The 21,377-nt window shown below is 29.2% G+C and overlaps 1 protein-coding gene across 1 annotated transcript in view; it reads left to right on the forward strand.

The window, feature by feature from the left end:
• The first annotated feature begins 382 nt into the window (after positions 1-382).
• LOC107448223 (heat shock 70 kDa protein 4L) overlaps positions 383-21,377 on the forward strand; it is a 36,746-nt gene continuing 15,751 nt past the window's right edge. Inside the window, exons 1-6 of the mRNA XM_071180336.1 lie at positions 383-630; positions 6,141-6,339; positions 7,536-7,699; positions 11,095-11,230; positions 17,193-17,437; positions 17,680-17,756. Coding sequence (XP_071036437.1) covers positions 524-630; positions 6,141-6,339; positions 7,536-7,699; positions 11,095-11,230; positions 17,193-17,437; positions 17,680-17,756 — 928 coding nt within the window. The 5' untranslated portion in view covers positions 383-523. The remainder of the gene's footprint in view (positions 631-6,140; positions 6,340-7,535; positions 7,700-11,094; positions 11,231-17,192; positions 17,438-17,679; positions 17,757-21,377) is intronic.

The following is a 21,377-nucleotide window of genomic DNA, read 5'->3' on the forward strand; positions in this document are numbered from 1 at the left end:
AATTGCTTCTGATATCCTGAATGATTAAAATAACCAAATTTTTAATATATTATTAAAATATTTCTTTATCTCAAAAATGACCTGTTTATTTGCAATTATAATTTAATTTCATCAGAACATAGTAGCTCTAAAAGAAAGCTTTTTGAAAAATTAAAAAAGTAGTTTTGACTATTAGATACGAAAAATATTAAAAAATGTGAAAATATCGTCGTACATTCCAGTACAGCTGAGAAGAGGAGGAAAGAAAAGGGGGGAGTGTCAAGACATGGATCAGGTCTTCTCCCCAGGTGGCGTATTCTGGCGTTCCACAACCTTTTTATATTTGACAATCTGGCCACGGAAATAAAATTTAAAAATATCCGGTCTTCTGCCTACTCAACTTTATGATAGCAGACAAGTCTTACTTTTTGACTGTGTTTGGAAAAAATTGTTTTGATGACTAATTTGTTATGAATTCATACCGCTGTTTTTACTAACAAGTAAAAAGTACTATAAATTTAGATACAAAATTATTAAATTTACCATGTCTGCTGTTGGTATTGATTTTGGTAATGAAAACTGTTACGTTGCTGTAGCTAGAGCTGGAGGAATCGAAATAGTTACTAACGAGTATAGTCAGCGTGCGACACCGTAAGTATAAATGGGTGAATTCTATTTTAAACAAAACCAATATATTTCATTGAGGTCAACTTTTTCAGTTGTTAATATCCTAGTGTTTTATTAACTGTTTATCACATTAATAACTTGTTAGTTACGAAATTTCTCATCATTTGTTTTGTGAAAAGTTTTATAACATCATTATATTCTGTTATCCTATTATGTGTCGTTTTTTTAATTTCATATTATAATTTTCGGGTTTCAAAAACCATACCGTTATTTGAAATGCAGGTTGAAGTCTACTTCGAAATCAAAGAGATAATAGTTCTTCCTTTGATATTGTTTTACCGAGCAGTTTATATTTTGCTATGAATTTAAAGTTAATAAACTGGACTTTCCTTCAAATTGTTAGTATTTGTTTTTATAATTATTTAATTTCTAATCATATTTACGACCATTTGAGATCATGATAAAATATTGTTACATTCTACATAGGGCTATGATAATTAAATAGTCAATAAGAAAAACCACTTTCTCTGATTTTAGGGAATCCTGGGCATAGTGCTTAATTAATCAATTTTTTTGATTAAAGTATAAACTAAATACCTTGATCAAAAAGAATGGATATTTAGCTATCTATTCCTATTTTATCCCACCTGACATAACCTTCTATATTTGATTATGAATGATATCAATAATGGTACTTAGGCCAAAATAATTACCCAGGTTTGGTGATTTCTGGGCAGTTACATGTAAGTAATAGGAAGAAAAAAAAATTTGAGGGAATTAACTAAAGTTTATAATATATTTAATTTTTTAATCAATTTTGCAAAACTTTAAACCCTTTTGGGCTTAAATGATACTTATTGGTGCAAACAGTTACCAATATAGAAATGTCTCCTTTATAGAAATATTAACAGGTCGCCTTCATATTGTGAAGGAACACATTTGGACTTTTCCATAATTTCTCTAGTTATATGCATTGTATCAATGCAGTGTTTTCACTACAACGCGAGAATCACGCATATTTTTAAAATTTTCTCTCAATAAAAAATGATTAACGCGATAAGTTTGTACACTCTATTAATCAATTTCAAAATGCACGAATTGTGAAAAAAATTTCGTCTTTGGCCATTTTGAATAAAATCCGTTTCACTTTTCTTCCTTGATCTTTCATTATTTTGAGCATCGGTCCTTGTTATCTAGCTTCCCTATTTACCAGTATTGTTTAGAACCAATGCTAACAGCAGAACACCACCCCCCGAATTACTGAACCCCTGTCAGAACATATTTCTCTGCAACCACGTGTTCACCGTAGGTGAGGTTTCTTCATGTAAGGTGTTTACATTTTTTGTGCATGAATGTAAGATGGACAAATACCTTGTTAAGGCGACAACTGCTACTTAGTAACAAACAAATGAAAATTAAACAAATGTTGGTAGAAACGGTCAAAACTAAACAAATACGGATATTTTTCAACCAAATAAATATAATAGCTGATGAAAAAGTAGATATAGAACATTTTCCATATGAAGATGCAAAAATATTCAATTAGAAGATGTTAAAAATGTATTATAATTAAAGAAATATTTTTTTTCTGAACCTAAATTTTTAGAAATCTCACTTAAATTTTTGAAATCTCACCCTGTTTTTGAGAAAAGGGGGAGAAATTCTCTCCCATTTTGCAATGCACACTGCAATGCACATCAAATTATGTATGAGATTTTTATTTTGAATTGTAAAATTTTTATGCTGAATAACAGAGAATGGGCCTTTACTATTTATGCAAGAAAAACTTGGCAAATTTTAATAGTTTTATGAAATGGTGAATCTAAAATATGGTTACTCTTGTTATCTACAAAGAACATGAAGTAATAAAATATTATGAACTATGTAAAAAAAATATTATTTTAAATTATTTCAAGTATAATTAAGGACAACTTAAATGGCAGCCGTAAAAAAAGTTTTAAATCCTTACACATTTATTACGAGAAATTTATGGTGACTCTTGTTACATTTCTGTTTTGAAAATTGGATAAGAAATTTACCAAGCACATTATAAGTGTAAATATTGTAAAAAAAAACAAGTAAAATTATTATAGGAATTGGTAGTTTGTAATTGGCATTGAAAATTTTGGTGTAAAAAATACTATTTTCAAGGTCACTTCGAGGAAAAGGGAAATAGGAACATATGAAAAATTCATCCAGTTTAGTTTTCTTTGTACATTTTACTAAAAATGATGTAGAATATGCCAATTTAATATGAAGAAAAAATTCCATCCACATTCTACTTAGCCTATTTCTTTATGCCAATAAGTCATTGAAAAAAATTTTTTTTTAACTTGTAGACCTCTTATGTTTTATTTTTATTTTTTTTAAAAAACATTAACAGTATGAAATGTTTGACTTTATATTTTATTACACAATTATCAGTTTTGTTATACGGTTGAACCTGTTTCTCTCGAACCTCTTTATCTCGAAAACCTCTACATTTCAAAATTTCTGAAATTCTCTACATTTACTGTCAAAATACAATGTATTTTCCATGTTTTTTCAAAACCTGCGTTTCTCAAATTTCTAATACTAGAGCGCAAATGTCAAAACTTTCTTTATCTGTAGAACTTGTAGACAGAGATAAATTTCGTGAACCCACAGGAAGTAGGAATGAACAAGTTGGGGGTATTTCTTGGAATTTCAATCACTATCTTTAACTATACAATGATTCTGGCAGTAACTGAGGGGTTAACTTTTTAACATAAATAAGAAAGCTAAGAGTAAAAATTCATTTTCATCTCAAAATTGTAACCAATGGATTAAAGGATAGTTAAGAATTTTAAAGTGAATTATAGAAAACATTTTTAACATTTTCTAATTTTTAAAGTATTGAATATTTTTGCTGCATCATCATATGCAAAATGTTCTACATCTACTTTTTCATCAGCTATTCTCATTAGGTTGCTCAAATCAGTGTCGTTTTGATCGTTTCTACCCACGTTTGTTTCATTTTCATTTGTCCGTTTCGGAGTAGAAGATATTGCCTTTACAAGGTATTTGTCCATCTTACATTAATGGGCAAAAAATTTGAACTTCTTACATGGAGAAACCTTAACTACGGTAAACACGTGGTTGCAGAGAAATGCGTTCTGAAAGAGGTTTCGTGGTTCCGAGGGATGGTGTTCTGTTGTTCTTAAAGGTTCTGAACAATACTGGTAAATAGGGAAGCTAGATAATGGGCAGATGTTGAAAATAATGAAAGATCCAGGAAGAAAAATGTAACGGATTTTATTCTAAATGGCGCAGTGAGAAATTATTTTCAAAATGCGAGAAATTCGCGAATTTTGAAATTGGCTTTTAAAATACGCGAATTTCTCGCGGTAATAATTTTTTAATGCGAGAAAAGAAAAAAATATGCGAGATTCTCGCGCTGTAGTGAAAACACTGCTATGTTAAAAAAATTTATGTAAATAGATGTATATGGCATAATTAATTTAAAGAAATGCCTGTATTTTTCTACTAAAAACAATTAAAGCACTTTAAATAGAATTTCTTAATTAAATTTAATATTTTTTAAGTACCTGTATTACTCAAAACCTCTATCTCAAATTTTTCACCTTTCCTGTGAGATTCGAGATAAATAGGTGCGATTGTATTCTTCGAGATCAATATGGTTTTCGACAAAGTGTTCCTTGTGATGCCAACTGCAATAGCCATGGGGGGGGGGGGAATGGATTATTAACTTTAAAATTAAAAAAAAAAATTATTTTTGACCCGGGTTGGCAACAAGTTATACCATTTAACTATGTCTTCTTCTGTGATGTTATCTTTTTAAGTTTCTTGCAGACTGCTATCAGAAGTGACCAAAATTTAGCCATTATTACTATGTCGAAATCTTCCAGTTCTTTTTTTTTCTTCATTACACTAAGTACCATTATTGAACTTAATGCTGGAAATTAATGAAATTCAAATTCAATAAAATTGAAATTATGCCACAATTATTTTAAGTGCCATTGTGTTGTTTTCAAACTTGTAATTCTTCGGAATAATTTTACTCTTTAATTTGGTTATATTGAATTTAAAAATGTTTGCTAAATCATTTCTCCTAACTGCTTCAAACATGCATTTCTACAAAATTGTATGTTTGTTCAAATGTAAACTTTGTGGAAACTTTTACTCCTTTTTTACTTAAAAAAGTATTTATTTTTTATGCATATTGTAAAATATTTCTGTACAAAAAAAAATTTATTTTTAAATTTTTATTATTTTTTTTTTCAATTAAAAAAAAAAGCAGGAGTGTTTCAGTTTTGTTTTTAAACTTGTGCTGTTCAGGAAAAATGTTTAATAAATCATATCTGCCTTAAAAATGCATTTCCACAAGATAAGAAAGCATTAAAAATATGACAGCTTGCACTTTTTCATTCAAGGCTGGATCAAACAGATTTTCTGACGTAAGCAGAAATTGTTTTCGCACCTTACTCCATATGAATAAACAGGATAAATTAGAATCGAAAGTTAAATTTACTTTGTAATTTTATTAATAGCATTATAAAAAGCTTAAGTAGTATGAAATAATGTAAATCAAAAGAGGAAGAAGATATTGATAACCTCAATAAAGTTTTCAGACATTTTGATGATTTCGTTTGCCCATAAAAGATGGCCCAAATTGTTAAGGGCTTACTGTTTGGTAAGGTATCCTGTGAGAAATGAAAGTGTGCTTATTTATTTGATTAAATATGAATAAAAGTAAACTAAAGTATTCCTGTAACAACAACCAATAGTAGGTATATATTCCGTGACCAATGGCAACATGGACGGCATTGCAATGCATGTATGTAACTAATAAGCATGTACCCAAGGATATGGAGTTATGGGTGGGTTTTGTTAAATTTTTGAAGCAAATGAGGCATAGATAATTAAATTTATTTGTCAAGCACTTGTGTATGTCTAAGAGAAAGTGAGTGGATTTAATTTGCTTCAGTTCAATATTATCAGGAGTTGCCAGATACATGACAGGCTTCAAGCTTCCACCTGGTATAGAATTTTAGTACTTTTCAATGACAGCTCAATGCCTTCACTGCTGTGTCATTGCCGCTTTTGAATAAACACATATAATGCATTTATTATTTAACTTGGAAAAAAAATATATAAAGTTCAAACTTTAAAAAATAAATAACTTTCAAAAATAACTAACAGATACAACAAAATAAGTAAAGGGCTATTAATGAAGTTAATAACAATAAGTAACAGAAACAAAGTTCAATTTCATTCTGAAAATTAAAATTCAAAGAAAAAGAATATTTAGTAATACATTTAACTTAAAAATTAATCAACCAAGAAAAGAGTGGACACTCAGAATATTGAATAACTTTTGACCTGATAGACAGATTTTCAAGTACTAGGACTCAAGGGCTCTAGGTTCAAGGATCTAACCTTAAATATATACATACTATTTAAGCAGTGCACATGAAATTTTAATTTTTGAAAACTTACTAATTTTTTCTGGAAAAAAAAAATTATTATCTCTTTTTTTTCTTCTTTTTTTTTAGGTCATATGTTGCATTTGGACCAACATGTCGTGATTTGGGAACCTCTGCTAAAAATAAATTTGTCACCAATATAAAAAATACTGTGTGTAATTTTAAGCGTATCGTAGGATATAAATTTAAGGATCAACCTTTGCAGAATCAAATGTCTTACTTGCCTAATCCTCTTTATGAGTATCCTAATGGCAATGTTGGATTTGTGGTATGTATTATAGTTAATTGAAATGTTAAGTTTAATTAAATTTATAATTCATTAAGTTATTATAAATTGTTAATGAAAAGGTAACAATGTACCCATTAACAATAAATGCAATAGAAGATATATCCATATCTAGGACTGGGCGATATATTGCAAATATCGATTTAGCACTTACATCGTCATAGCTATATAATGGCTTTCATTTCGAGGGATGTATTGGAACTTAGACTTCAGTCACGGATATAAGAAGACATTCACAATAGGATGATTTTTCATGTGAGGATCCTATCCTTGCCTATGCTAATGCTATTGTCATGCTAAGGAAGACTATTTTAATTTAATCTAACTAGATGTTGATTTGCTCTTGTTATGAAGACTGTTCATTTTATGACGTTGCATTAATATTTAATGATCATCGAATGTACGACTTTATTTCCGGTGTGTAAGTCTACTCCATGATTTTCATAACATTTTAGAGATTTGAAAATATTACATTTCACTGATATATATGGTAAAGTAGTATATATTTTGAGCGAAGCAAGGTTTTTTAAAAGCTTTTGAACAAATTAAAAATTTTAGCAAGCAATTACTTTTTTTTTTACTTGGCAATTTTTCCAAAATTATTTTCCAAAGGTTTGTGAAATGTTCCTTGTTCAATCGAAGATGAGCTCTCAATAGCAAAGTTATATAATGGCTTTTTAACAATAAACCAGCCATTCATTGAAAGTTTTCTCTTTTAAAGCAAAGTATCATGACTCGTAATAAGCAAGATCAAGGCATTTCTGATGATCCCCTTTTTAGTTTGATAAGTTGTTCGAGGCTTTTTTTAACCCTTTAGCCCCACTGGGACATATGTATCTCATCTTAAAAAAAACCAGTGAGGCACGTAAGTCTTGAAAGGATTAAAGTAGAAATATTAAACAAAATATAAATAAAGTATTTCAAATGTTAAAAATTTAATTCTTTGTAATTAACTGCAATTTTTTTTTATTTCGACTGTTTTATTAGTTAAAAAATGAATTTTTTTATTACACCAGCTTTTTAATAGTTTAAATCTCATTACTGTAAATGCATATTAATTTAAGTTTTGTTAAGACAAATTATGTAACTGTATTTTTTAAGACGTATTTAGAATTTTTTTTTTTTTTAAATTTTTTTTTTGAATTTTTAAAATTATGTTACTGTCTTTCATCTTTCAGGTGCAATATTTAAATAAAGAATCTAAGTTTACCTCAAATCAAATTGCTGCTATGCTTATAACTAAGCTAAAGTTGATTACAGAGACAGCTTATCAAAACAAAGTTAAAGATTGTGTTATTTCAGTAAGTATTTATTTTTTACTAAAACTATTTGGTTCATATTTGTAATAAGATATCCAAATATTTCAATTAGGAATTACCTTAATCATTTAGTAGATTTAGTAAATATAAGCAGAAGCAGAACTATGTACGTTTAGTTAAAATACTATCCTTAAACTTGACAGCCAAGAAGGTGGATTGATTGATTCTTTCTATTAACTAATGAGCAACCTCCTCCAGCAACATCCTATTTGACAGTTTGGGAATGCAAATGTGTAGTGAACCATGCTTATTTTGAACTCAGTTCACATTTTTGAATTTAATTTCTAGAAATTTCTTAATAGAAATTTAGACAGCCTCAAATAATGATGCTTGATGTTCTAGGATAACAAATTATGAAACTGGTTACAAAATGAAAAAGTCACACTCTTAATTACATTCAAATTACAAAACATAAAATTAAATTGAAGTGAAAATACAAAAAGTAAACTATCTTTGAATGTATATGTTGATGATTACTGATATTTTTTGCATATTTGGTTATTTAACATTAGCAAAATCTTTATTTTTCCTTGCCACATATTACTAAAATAATGCTATATCTATAACGAAAAATATGGAATGTCTCTCTTCAAGTACTTTGTGAAAAAATTATGATAATGTATTAAATTGACTAAACAAAATGCGTAAAAAAAAAAAAAGGAACAATTAAATAAGTTGAGTATTAGTGGGGAGTGTAGTTNTTAGTCTTAATAAAAAAATTTTATGAATACTATTATTGAATTTAAACAACAGTTTACTTTTATATAACTATGTACATGAACGTCAACTACGACTAGGACAGGGTTGGCGAACTAGTGGCACACGTGCCATTTATGTCGCGCTACAAAATATTTCGGGCACGCCCCCGATCGCAATTGCTATTTCACTATTGTTATTACACAAATGTATGAAGCACTATGAAGCATTTGTAACAATTAAATTGAAATTCACAAGAAACAAACAAAATAATAAACAATTATTATTAAAAAAAATTAACAATTCTAAAAAAACAATTAATAACCATAAAAAACAAGCCACAATAAACAACTAGCAAAAAAAATTAACAGTCCTGCTTAAATTAACATCTTACAACCTAACATAAGTTATTTGTCATCTAATCTGTAACAACAAAAGTCATACTGATGTTACTTTAAGTTTAATTACGTATATAATCGTGATAGGTATCACGCATCACAAAGTCAAAATTATTTGACGGCACGTTTATGACCTCATTAAACAATTTTTTAGAAAAAATGGCACGTTGGTGTATAAAGGTTTACCACCTCTGGACTAGGAGATAAGATTTTGAATTCTATGAAAGTGTCAAAAACTGCTATAAATTTGTCTAGTTATCGTTTTTTTTTTTTTAATTTCAAATCATATCAGTAACATTATAAGTGATATAACTATTACATTGAAAAAAAAATTGGGGGGAAAAACGGAGCTACCTATAATGGGAGGACAATTAAAAATATACCATCAAAATTCATCTTAAACAAATATTTCTGAAGATCTTAATCTTAAAAATGTGGATATCTGCAAAATAGCAGTTAAAAATCAATGAATGGCTGGATTAATTCTAAAAATATCTACATCAGATGATGCACCATTAAAAGAAAACATTTCAATATCTGAAAGAATCAACACTTCTCGATTATTCGCATTCACATCGAGATTTGTCGTGTCAGCCAAGCGTATTTCTCTATTTGATAAGCCATGATGAAAGAATCAATGAATCACTGTTCACTTATGATTGAAGAAAATGCTCTTCGGTGTCTGATTGGAACAATGCTCTTCATCCTGTGTGCAGTCATGGATGTAAAGAATACATCAGAAAGAATTGTACGCATTGTGGGAAAATCATAATTTCTGATGTTAAAAAAAAAAGAAAAACTCCTATATTATTACATAGCATTGATATTATCTGATGTATTGACCAAATTCTAATGTCAACTTCAATTATATCTTCATTGAGTTTAAATAATCAATCAGCTTATTGTTTTTTTATATTCCTTACGTAATATTAATAATGTATATTAAATATTTAAAAAAAACAGCGGAAATAGCTTAAATTGTCAATTTCTAAATGAGAGGAAAATATTCTTCACAGTTTTAAGTTTTTTTTTTTTTTTTAAATTTTTTACTTCATTTTGGAATATTTATTTGCATTCTTTATTTTAATTCAAATTCTGTTTGGAATGTTTCTCGAAAGGCTGTATGTCTTTCATTTTTTAAAAGAGAAATATTGTATAGCAATGAGTTTGAATCTTTAAATATGTAGGCTTAATTAAATTTTGATAAATGAAGAGAAATCTTAGGATTTAAGGGAATTAAAGTATAATGATAAGAAAAATCTTAATATAGTTTTTTTTATTTATTTTATTCTACTGAGAGTAAGACTTTAATCTCCTAACTGTGTGTAGTTATTTTTTAATTTAATTTTAATATTGATACTTTAATAGAATTAAGTAATTTCTTCTTTTCTCACAACAAAATTAAACTATTCCAAAGAAAGCTTAAAAAGTAGCAATACCATAAATCTAAAAATCAACCTTGCATTTTTTATATTGTGTAGTTAAACTTTATTTATGAAAAAGAAATGGAATTTATAATTTATGTATAAAGAAGTAGTAAAAGTTGTATATAATTTATATATACATACACTGTATATACACAGACACACACACACACCGCAAGTTAGTATAACCCTGGCATAGTATTATATATTTTGCACATATTAAATATTTAGTACATGATTTCATTTCATTATTATGTAGACATCACTAATTTGCTCACTTATCGTTTATATTTATCTTGCCATTCTACATTCTTAGAGTGAGTGAAAAATTTAAAACATACAGTTTAATATCTTCCTTTGAAGAACGAAATATAACTTTGATTGAAGGTCAATTTCTTTCGCTCTCATTAGACATTTAAAAAATTTCTCTAGACATCATATCAGACTAATTTTCAATATTTAAGTAAATTTTTTGTCAGCGTAACTTTTAAAATGTATACGTTTCTTGAGTTTAGATTTAAAATAGTTAAAGAAAATGATAAAAGAAGTGAGTAATGTGTACATGAGAATATGCACAAAGTATGTAATGTCAATTGGATATATTAGTAAAATATCTTTTTAATTGTTTATATCTCGATTTAGGTGGTTCTTTTATAATGAAACATTTATCCTCTAACAACTTTTTGTAATGAAACATTTATCACAATATCTTATAAATTTGGCCATTATGATAATTTTCATTTACTGAGATACCATACCAATATTCCCCGTACCAAAATATTTTGATATTTTGCTTATCATAATTAATAATAGTGATTTAATAAAGAAAAAATCAATGCATTTTTAGTACATTTCAAATTTGTATGTTATTTCTATTAAAAAGTAGTGAAACTATTTTGTTATTGTAGCTGCTCTAGCCTATGGGTTTTACCGTCAAGATGTAAATGATAGTAAGCCAAAGAAAGTTGTATTTATTGATATTGGACATAGTGCTGTTCAAGCATCTCTGTGTGATATTTATTTAGGAAAGTTACAGGTAAACTATTATACAGCTTTTTTTATTAATTTTTATCTCAAGATATCTGGGTATTATTAAGTTATTCTAAGTAATGTTATATTGATAGTAATATCGATATCTAAATTTGTAAATTTTTTTTTCATAGTTTAATGCTTAAAACTATTTTGTAAGTATTGATTTTTGCTGTTTGAGATGAATTTCACTTTTCAATTGGTTATGATTACATTATAAATAGGTTTGATTTGACTTTATTTAATATTTGTGTGAATATATGTATATTTGTGCGTGTGAAAGGGGGCTGGGGGCATGATTAATTACAGATCCAATTAAATACTCAAAAGATAACACTTACTTATATTTCGAAAAAAAATGTTGCATCATACATTTTGCATCCTCTTTTTTGTTGCGCAAGTAAGAATCATCTAATTAAATTTTTTAAGGGAAATGTTCGATAAAGTTTTAGTTTGACTTTCTTCCACCTTTGTCACTATATGATCCAGATAACAAGAAAGATCTGATTCAATAATCATATTTCTAAATGACATAACTACTACTATCTTCAACTAATTGTATCTTTTAGTTACTGATCCTGTGGAACAGTGAATAAATTTTCCTAACCTTTTCTCCTGTATTTGTTTAAGTACAGTAGTCTCCACTTAATATTATCACAGGTAGAGTTATCAGTCACTTCACTCTTTAAAATCACTCTGTCCTCCATTCATCTGAATTTATTGTCTTTCTTCATACACCATTTAATGTAATTTTATTTATTTCTTTAAAAATCATCTTTACTGCCAAAGAAATATTCACTGTCTGTTTGGCAAGAACCTATTCTTTTCTTTCCCTGTGCCATTGTTGGAATATCCCTGTAGTTTCCACGCTAACAGAATGAGAAGTTTGCTAGATTGTTATGGGGAAAATATAGATGATGGAACTACCATTCCAATGAATTAAAAAAATTATGATTATGCATAATTTATAAATGTGAATATATGTGGTATAAAATGATAAAGGTAAATTTATCTTATTTTGTTATTAATCAGTTAATGTGTTTACAAGCATTATGTCCTCAAAATATTAGTGAAGACTGCTGTATATGTATTGTCGTTATTATAAAATAAAGGCTTAAAATCTTATGTATTTTACCTTGAAAGCATACAACAACAGAATTAGTGTCCCCTTTTTATGGTCAATGTAAAGTTGGCAATTGTGGATTTTTTTTTTTTAAAGCAGACTATCACTAACTGAATATTTTGATGGTTTCAAAAATTAGTTGAAAAATAATGATATTATAAAACAAGTTAAAGTAAAAAAAAAAATTTTTTTTTAAAACTCCCCTACATAAAGTAAGTAAAAAAAAAAATTTTTTTTTTTACTATTTTTCTTTATTTTGTTATTAATGTCTAATGCTTGTTGTAATAAAAAACATAAATAAAAATATGGTGCTGTTCTGAATTTTAAATTTTATTTTTCAGTTTTATTTTTAGCACTTTTTTTTTTGCTATCAGTATAAACTAATTTTTGCTGTATATTTTTATTTATGATTCCAATAATTTCAAATACTTTGTTTATAAATTTATTTAATGTGCATTATTTCTGAGCATATTTTATGCTTAAATCTTCAACATGTTAAAATAAATGACAAAGTACAGGGTGTTCCAAAATTATCTTTACAACTTCAAAAATTCATAACTTCGAACATAAACAAGATATTTTTATTCTGTCTTTTGCATGTATTACTGCAACTAATAAAGTTTTTTTTCAATAGGCTGAAAAGTTTTAAGTGGGGATGTGGACACCACAACAGAAAGCTCAATGCGTCTCATGGTTCATAGAGACGAAATCAGATACACAGGTTCAACGAAACTTCAGGACAAATTTCCAAAGAGACCCACCATCCAGACCCTCCATCCGTGCATGGCACACAAGCTTCATGAGCACCGGATCAGTATTGCTTAAAAGTGGAGCCGGACGACCCAGCACAAGTCCAGAAAATGTGGAGCGAATACGGCCATGAGACGCATTGAGCTTTCTGTTGTGTTGTCCACATCCTCACTTAAAACTTTTCAGCCTATTGAAAAAAAAACTTTATTAGTTGCAGTAATACATGCAAAAGACAGAATAAAAATATCTTGTTTATGTTCGAAGTTATGAATTTTTGAAGTTGTAAAGATAATTTTGGAACACCCTGTATATTATTATTTTTCCTGTTCATAAATCTTTACTAAAACTACTTTTACCTCACTATTATGATATTTTCGGTCTTTTTTATCATTCCATTACTTTAGAAATATTTTGTTTTAGTTGAAGAAATATATTACCTTAAATTTTTCATGCTTTATAATAAAATTTAAATTGGTTCAATTGAAACAAAAATTCTTTTTATCAGTAAATTGATATGTATACAGTAAACTGCTAATTAATGAGATTAAATAATGCTGAAGTATGACACTTCGACATAACATATAACTTACATATAGGCAAAGTGAGCTTACTTTTTTTGCATTTTAAGTGAAGTTGTAAAGTAATGAAAAAGCATATTCAAAATCTTTATTATTTCTTCTTTCTTTTTTATCACAGTAGCATAATTGTAGAAAGAAGGGGAACATTTTTTAATGGTTTTATTATTTTTAATTTTGGATGTAAAATATTATTTAAGCTTCTGTTTTAAATAACCCTGAAATTCCTGGGTTAAGCTTTTTTTCCCTTGCAAGACTCAATTTTTTTTTTCTATCCCTACTACTAGATGAATGAGTAGATTCTATTTAGTTTAATTCTACAGTAGAGTCCCGATAATCCGAGCCCCGGTTATCCAAGTTTCCGCTTTAACCGAGCTATAAAATATTTTAAGGATTTTTTTGTTCTAGTTTATTTTTTATTTTTAAAAATTCCGCCGAAAAATAAATCTGAATTTTATCTTCCAAACACTCGGGAAAACAAAATCTAACAACTTGATCCCATGAAATGATGGTGAATATCGTCAATAATGAAAATGAACCTAGCGAAGATGATGAAGACAGTGACGATGAAAATCAACATATAAAAATCTCTCCCACAGATGAACTTAAAGCTGTCGAAAATGCAACTGAATACATAGAACAACAAAAAGAGGCGACACCAGCCTTTCTGTTATCCCTAAAAAATGGCGAAACATTTCTGCAGAAAAGCGCCAAAGTTATGTAAAACAAAAAAACGATTAAGGATTTTTTAAAGTAAAAACTCTTTAATTCTCGCATAGTATACTTTTTAAATTTTTTCAAGTAAGCTTTTTAATAATAATAGGAATTGTATGTGGTATACTCGTATAAATTTTATATTTCTTAAATATATTACGTTTATCTCAACTCTTTTTCTTTCTTTTTTTATACTCTTCGTTTTAACCGAGTTTTTCAGTTATCCGAGTCAATCGTGGTCCACATTAACTCAGATAATCGGGACTCTACTGTATTTAGTTTATAAAATTTATCTCCTTGGATAGAATCAAGTAAAAAAAAATATAATTCTGGTTGCATTTTAAGGAATTTTATTATAAAATAAACTTTAAATATTTTGAAAAAAGAGTTAAGCACATATAAAATGTTAAACACACATAAAGTGGTCCATTTTAACTTTAAGGAAATGTATGGATTTGATCAACTAATTATGTATCTTGAAAATATTACTATGTATAAGGGAAAAAAAAGTCTTAGAATTGTGGCAACTAATTTGTGGCTGATATTAGGCACAATTACATGTAGCCAAACGATTATTCTGGGAGGAAGCAGGTTCTTATCTATCTGCCAACGATATGCTGCCCTAATAACAAAGTTCACTATCCAGCCATCATTAGTTTTTGTAAGTGCCAGAAGCAGATGCATATTGGCCATTTCTATTTGTGATTGTATTGGCTGTCCAGACATGTCCACACGGTGGACCACCTGTTTTGACTGTTGGCAATAATAACTTTCCCTGAGCTGCAGTGGCTCGTACGAATTCAGCTCCTGAATCGCACCAATCTCAGTGCTATTGTGAAATATCCTTATTGATGAACGGATGATAGGTTGTAGTTTTCTTAAAAGCAAGCGAACAGTGTTAGATTTTTGTGATTTTTCCTCTTCATGTAATATAAATGCGGGTTAGTTCCATCAAAAACTCTTCTATGTAGGCTAGTTTGTCCCGTTGCTCTATCCAGGGGTTCCTTTGTCTTCTGAGTTGGGTTCTAAACTACAAAGCTTTGGAGCTGAATAGTAATAGTCTTAAACTATTCAACTCTGGTTATAAAATAAAATAACTTTTCCTGATTTGGTCCAGTAGTATTGTTTTTACTGGGTATACACAGTGCCCTCAACAGAGCAGTGCTTCATAATTTACTGAACATTGTCTATTTATAACTCAGTAGTGCTTTTCAATGACATTTTTAAATAAAAAATTTTAAGATGAAAATTCTTCCATAGGTGCTATGTTCAACTTCTGACCAATGTGTTGGTGGCAGAGACTTTGATAATTGTATGGTTCGTCATTTCAGTGAAGAATTTAAGCAAAAATATAACCTGAATGTTTTAGGCAATCGAAGAGCTATAGTTCGACTCCTTCAAGAATGTGAAAAACTGAAAAAGCAACTAAGTGCCAATCCTCAAGCATTGCCATTAAATATTGAATGTTTTATGGAAGACAAAGATGTTAGNATAAGGGTAATGAAACCAAATATCTTCGCTTTTGCATCAAACAGAGTTCCATTTGTTCCTTGAAGTTGCTCATTTAATATATTTAGTTTTTCAAAGGAGTTCACGTTGGGAGTTATTACTGACAAATGCTTTACGATCGACTGTTAACAGATACTTCACTTCAGTTTTGTCGCCTAAAAAATCGCTAAGTCACGTAATATTTATTAGCCTTAATTATTCAAGAATTTGCTTTTTTCTTTCAATGTTGGCACCGAAATCTAACATTGCATTTAAATGGCCGGAGCAAAAGGGTTAAACTCGTGTCCAGTCAATTTTCGAATTGCCCCCCTTAACAATCAAATTGCCCCCCAGTGGGGAGTGGGGCCCCACGTTGGGAAACACTGGTATAAACTAATTTTTGCTGTATATTTTTATTTATGATTCTGATAATTTCAAATACTTTGTTTATAAATTTATTTAATGTGCATTATTTCTAAGCATATTTTATGCTTAAATCTTCAACATGTTAAAATAAATGACAAAGTATAGTTTTATTTTTCCTGTTCATAAATCTTTACTAAAACTACCTTTACCTCACTATTAAGATATTTTTGGTCTTTTTTTATCATTCCATTACTTTAGAAATATTTTGTTTTAGTTGAAGAAATATATTACCTTAAATTTTTCATGCTTTATAATAAAATTTAAATTGGTTCAAATGAAACAAAAATTCTTTTTATAAGTAAATTGATACTTATACACTAAACTGCTCATTAATGAGATTAAATAATGCTGAAGTATGACACTTCGACATAACATATAGACTTTGACTGTTGACAATAATAACTTTCCCTGAGCTGCAGTGGCTCATACGAATTCTGCTCCTGAATCGCACCAATCTCAGTGCTATTGTGAAATATCTTTATTGATGAACGGATGATAGGTTGTAGTTTTCTTGACATCAAGCTAACAGTGTTAGATTTTTGTGATTTTTCCTCTCCATGTAATATAAATGTGGGTTAGTTCCATCAAAAAGTCTTCTATGAAGGCTAGTTTGTCCCATTGCTTTATCCAGGGGTTCCTTTGTCTTCTGAGTTGGGTTCTAAACTATAAAGCTTTGGAGCTGAACAGTAATAGTCTTAAACTATTCAACTCTGGTTATAAAATAAAATAACTTTTCCTGATTTGGTATAGTAGTATTGCTTTTACTGGGTATACACAGTGCCCTCAACTGAGCAGTGCTTCATAATTTACTGAACATTGTCTATTTATAACTCAGTAGTGCTCTTCAATGACATTTTTAAATAAAAAATTTTAGGATAAAAATTCTTCCATAGGTGCTGTGTTCAACTTCTGACCAATGTGTTGGTGGCAGAGACTTTGATAATTGTATGGTTCGTCATTTCAGTGAAGAATTTAAGCAAAAATATAACCTGAATGTTTTAGGCAATCGAAGAGCTATAGTTCGACTCCTTCAAGAATGTGAAAAACTGAAAAAGCAACTAAGTGCCAATCCTCAAGCATTGCCATTAAATATTGAATGTTTTATGGAAGACAAAGATGTTAGCAGTAGCATGGGAAGGTATAAATCAATATTATTAGTATGTTAATATGCAATTCCTTGTGAAGCTTATAAATTAAATGAAAAAAATAATAAAAATCTGCAGTTTATATTATTACTTTATAATTTTGTGGACATTAATAAGTAAGAATAGAGAGCAAAAAAAATTACTAAATTAATGTTTCTTATAAATAAATGCCCTTTTTTTAACACATATATTTTTTTGCAAAATTTTCAATTATTTCCTTGCTGTTTTTTTTCAGGGATAAATTTGAAGAAATTTGTGCTGATTTATTTGTTAGAATAGAGGCTGTTTTCCAACGTTTGTTAGCTGAAGCTCGTATGTATACTCTTATTAATGCATTTGTTAAATTAATTATGCTTTATAACTTTGCATATAAAATTAAATGTTTATTTGAAGTTTTTGAAAATAAGTATATTTTTACACATTCAGTTAAAATTTATACAACTTAACTTTTGAGAACATTTAATTTCCTTAATTAGTTAGAAATTTAAGTTTTTAACTGTGTGTATAATATTTTTAATTTAATTAAAAAATAGAATTTGTAATGTTCTTTAATATATTTTGTGAGAGTAATTATTGTTCTCGTATAATTTGAGGAAAGTCTTTACTTCAGTTCAGCATTCATACTGGTTGTTGAAGCTGTTTCTAAAATCTCATTCTTTTGATTTATATTAATTAGTGTTTGCTACATTTTTCTATGAAAATAAATATTTTTTTTTAAGTTTAAAGGCATTTTATAAGTTTATTGTATATTTATGGATTAAATGACTGTTAAAATAAATCTTTTGGATTTAAAAAAAATTGTTGTTAAACATAGATTTAAATTTTAAAATCTTTCATAAACCATTTCTATTTATACTATTATTGATGACTCATATTCAGGTAATGTTTATTTGACTACTCACTAAAGACTTCAAAAAATATTAGAACAGATATTCCACAGGAAGAAATTATTGAATTATTATATAAGCAGTTTGGAGTGTAGAACATTAAAGAATTCTATGCAAAGCTGTGACTTGGTGTAGATATTTTGAACAAAAAGTCGTTAGGCAGAGGGGTGCGATCTATGGCCACGAATTCTACTTCTGCCACAGCCATACGTCATGCCTGCTTATAGGATAGACCCATTCATTCATCCACATATCATAATTTTGACCTGAATCAGAGAACAGTCAATCTCTAATTCAGTACCCCCTAGAGGTATTGATTTGTTATGGGAACTTGGAAGACTTCAAAGGTAGTATGAAGTAAAGAACAAAAAGTTGTTCTTTACTTCATATTACCTTTAGTCGGTCCATATCACAATTTTGTAAAGCACCAAATTTTTTGGTGCTACTTAATTCTTTAATTATCGTTGCATTTGATCTGAATAATACATTCCACGCTTTACCATATACACTCTATAACAAAAAAATCGACGCACCAAGAAGCATCATCCGATTGCTTTGAAATTTCGTATGCATGAATGTTTTGAACAGATCAGGCTGGAATGATGCCGACTGGGGACGTATAGTCTTTAGCGATGAATCCCGCTTCCAACTGTGTCCTGACGATCATCGAAGACGTGTTTGGAGACGCACTGGGCAGGGGGGGGATCCTGCCTTCACTATTGCATGCCACACCGCCCCTCAACAAGGCATTATGGTTTGGGGTGCCACTTCCTTTGACAGCCGTACCCCTTTGGTCGTCATTAGAGGTACAGTTCCTGCACAGCGGTACGTCGACGACATCTTAAGATCTGTTTTGCTACCGTTCCTTTTGCAGCGCCCTGGGCTGGTTTTTCAGCAGGACATTGCCAGACCACATACAGCACGTGTTACTATAAACTGTCTGCAAGTTTGTCAAACTCTTCCTTGACCTGCCAGATCACCAGATTTCTCTCCCATCAAGCATGTCTGGGATATGATGGAAAGGCGATTGCATCTCCCACGCAATGTTGATGACCTCGTTCGACAATTGGATCGAATTTGGCAGGAAATACCGCAAGAGACCATCCGGGAGCTTTATTGGTCTATGCCACGCCATGTGTCAGCTTGTATCCAGGCTAGAGGCTGGTCAACACCTTATTGAACTTGTTACTGTAACTCTGCAATAAATTATTCAATTGTTCTGAAATTTTAATCATTTACTATTCTGTNATACTCTTATTAATGCATTTGTTAAATTAATTATGCTTTATAACTTTGCATATAAAATTAAATGTTTATTTGAAGTTTTTGGAAATAAGTATATTTTTACACATTCAGTTAAAATTTATACAACTTAACTTTTGAGAACATTTAATTTCCTTAATTAGTTAGAAATTTAAGTTTTTAACTGTGTGTATAATATTTTTAATTTAATTAAAAAATAGAATTTGTAATGTTCTTTAATATATTTTGTGAGAGTAATTATTGTTCTCGTATAATTTGAGGAAAGTCTTTACTTCAGTTCAGCATTCATACTGGTTGTTGAAGCTGTTTCTAAAATCTCATTCTTTTGATTTATATTAATTAGTGTTTGCTACATTTTTCTATGAAAATAAATATTTTTTTTTAAGTTTAAAGGCATTTTATAAGTTTATTGTATATTTATGGATTAAATGACTGTTAAAATAAATCTTTTGGATTTAAAAAAAATTGTTGTTAAACATAGATTTAAATTTTAAAATCTTTCATAAACCATTTCTATTTATACTATTATTGATGACTCATATTCAGGTAATGTTTATTTGACTACTCACTAAAGACTTCAAAAACTATTAGAACAGATATTCAACAGCAGGGGTGTCAAACTCAAAAGCACACTTGGGCTAAATAAACAATGCTTAACTTTAGGTGGGCCTAAAAAAAAAAACAGTTAAGAAAAAAATCAGTGTTTACAGAAACAAATATTTTAATTTTGAATAGTACATTGTAATAAGCATATCTAAAGTAAAACTATTGTTTGACATCTCTTCTCTGCTACTATCTTTCCTGTCTCGGGAGAAATTTTATTGGCCGAGACTACTTTCAAAATTGACCCAACGAGAGCTATTAATATGGTTTCGGAAGGGAGATTTATTTTCATTCATAACAGAAAAAAAATTTCTCGCACTGATAAGTACTTCCAAACATGGAAATAATTTCATATGCGAATTTTCGAGTATTTTCAAACCTTGCCGGTAAATATTTGTAAAATTCAGGCACACCCACTTCAATGAATTTTGTCTTCAAATTTGAGTCACACTGAATCTCAATTACTTCCATTTGCATATTACTGGGTACTGAGTCTATATTTATAGAGAAAATCGACGAAAACAAACAAAATTTGTCTTCCAAGGAATTAAAATCTTTAAACCTTGTTTCAAATTCTGTTCAAAGATTTGAAATTTTTTCTGCGTATTTTTGATACGATGCAGTATCCCTGGAATGGCAGGTGCCGCAAGTCAATTATAATTTTACATTTTCGCTCATACAATTTAAAATTATCGTTATAGTTTATAAGTAAAGTATATTATAATTTGATATGCTAGTTTTCTTTCTAATTCACATTTCTATTTTATTTTTACTTTGCGTTGGATATATTGACTGGGCCGCAAAAATATTCACCTCGGGCCGCATGCGGCCCATGGGCCGCGAGTTTGACACCCCTGTTCCACAGGAAGGAATTATTGAACTATTATATGAACAGTTTGGAGTGTAGAACATTAAAAAATTCTATGCAAAGCTGTGACTTGGTCTAGATATTTTGAACAAAAAGTCATTAGGCAGAAGGGTGCGATCTATGGCCACAAATTCTACTTCTGCCACACCCATACGTCATGCCTGTTTATAGGGTACACCCATTCATTCATCCACATATCATAATTTTGACCTGAATCAGAGAACAGTCAATCTCTAATTCAGTACCCCCTAGAGGTATTGATTTGTTATGGGAACTTGGAAGACTTCAAAGGTAGTATGAAGTAAAGAACAA

The sequence above is a fragment of the Parasteatoda tepidariorum genome, chromosome 4 (assembly GCF_043381705.1).
Source record: "Parasteatoda tepidariorum isolate YZ-2023 chromosome 4, CAS_Ptep_4.0, whole genome shotgun sequence".
Classification (NCBI taxonomy): domain Eukaryota; kingdom Metazoa; phylum Arthropoda; class Arachnida; order Araneae; family Theridiidae; genus Parasteatoda; species Parasteatoda tepidariorum.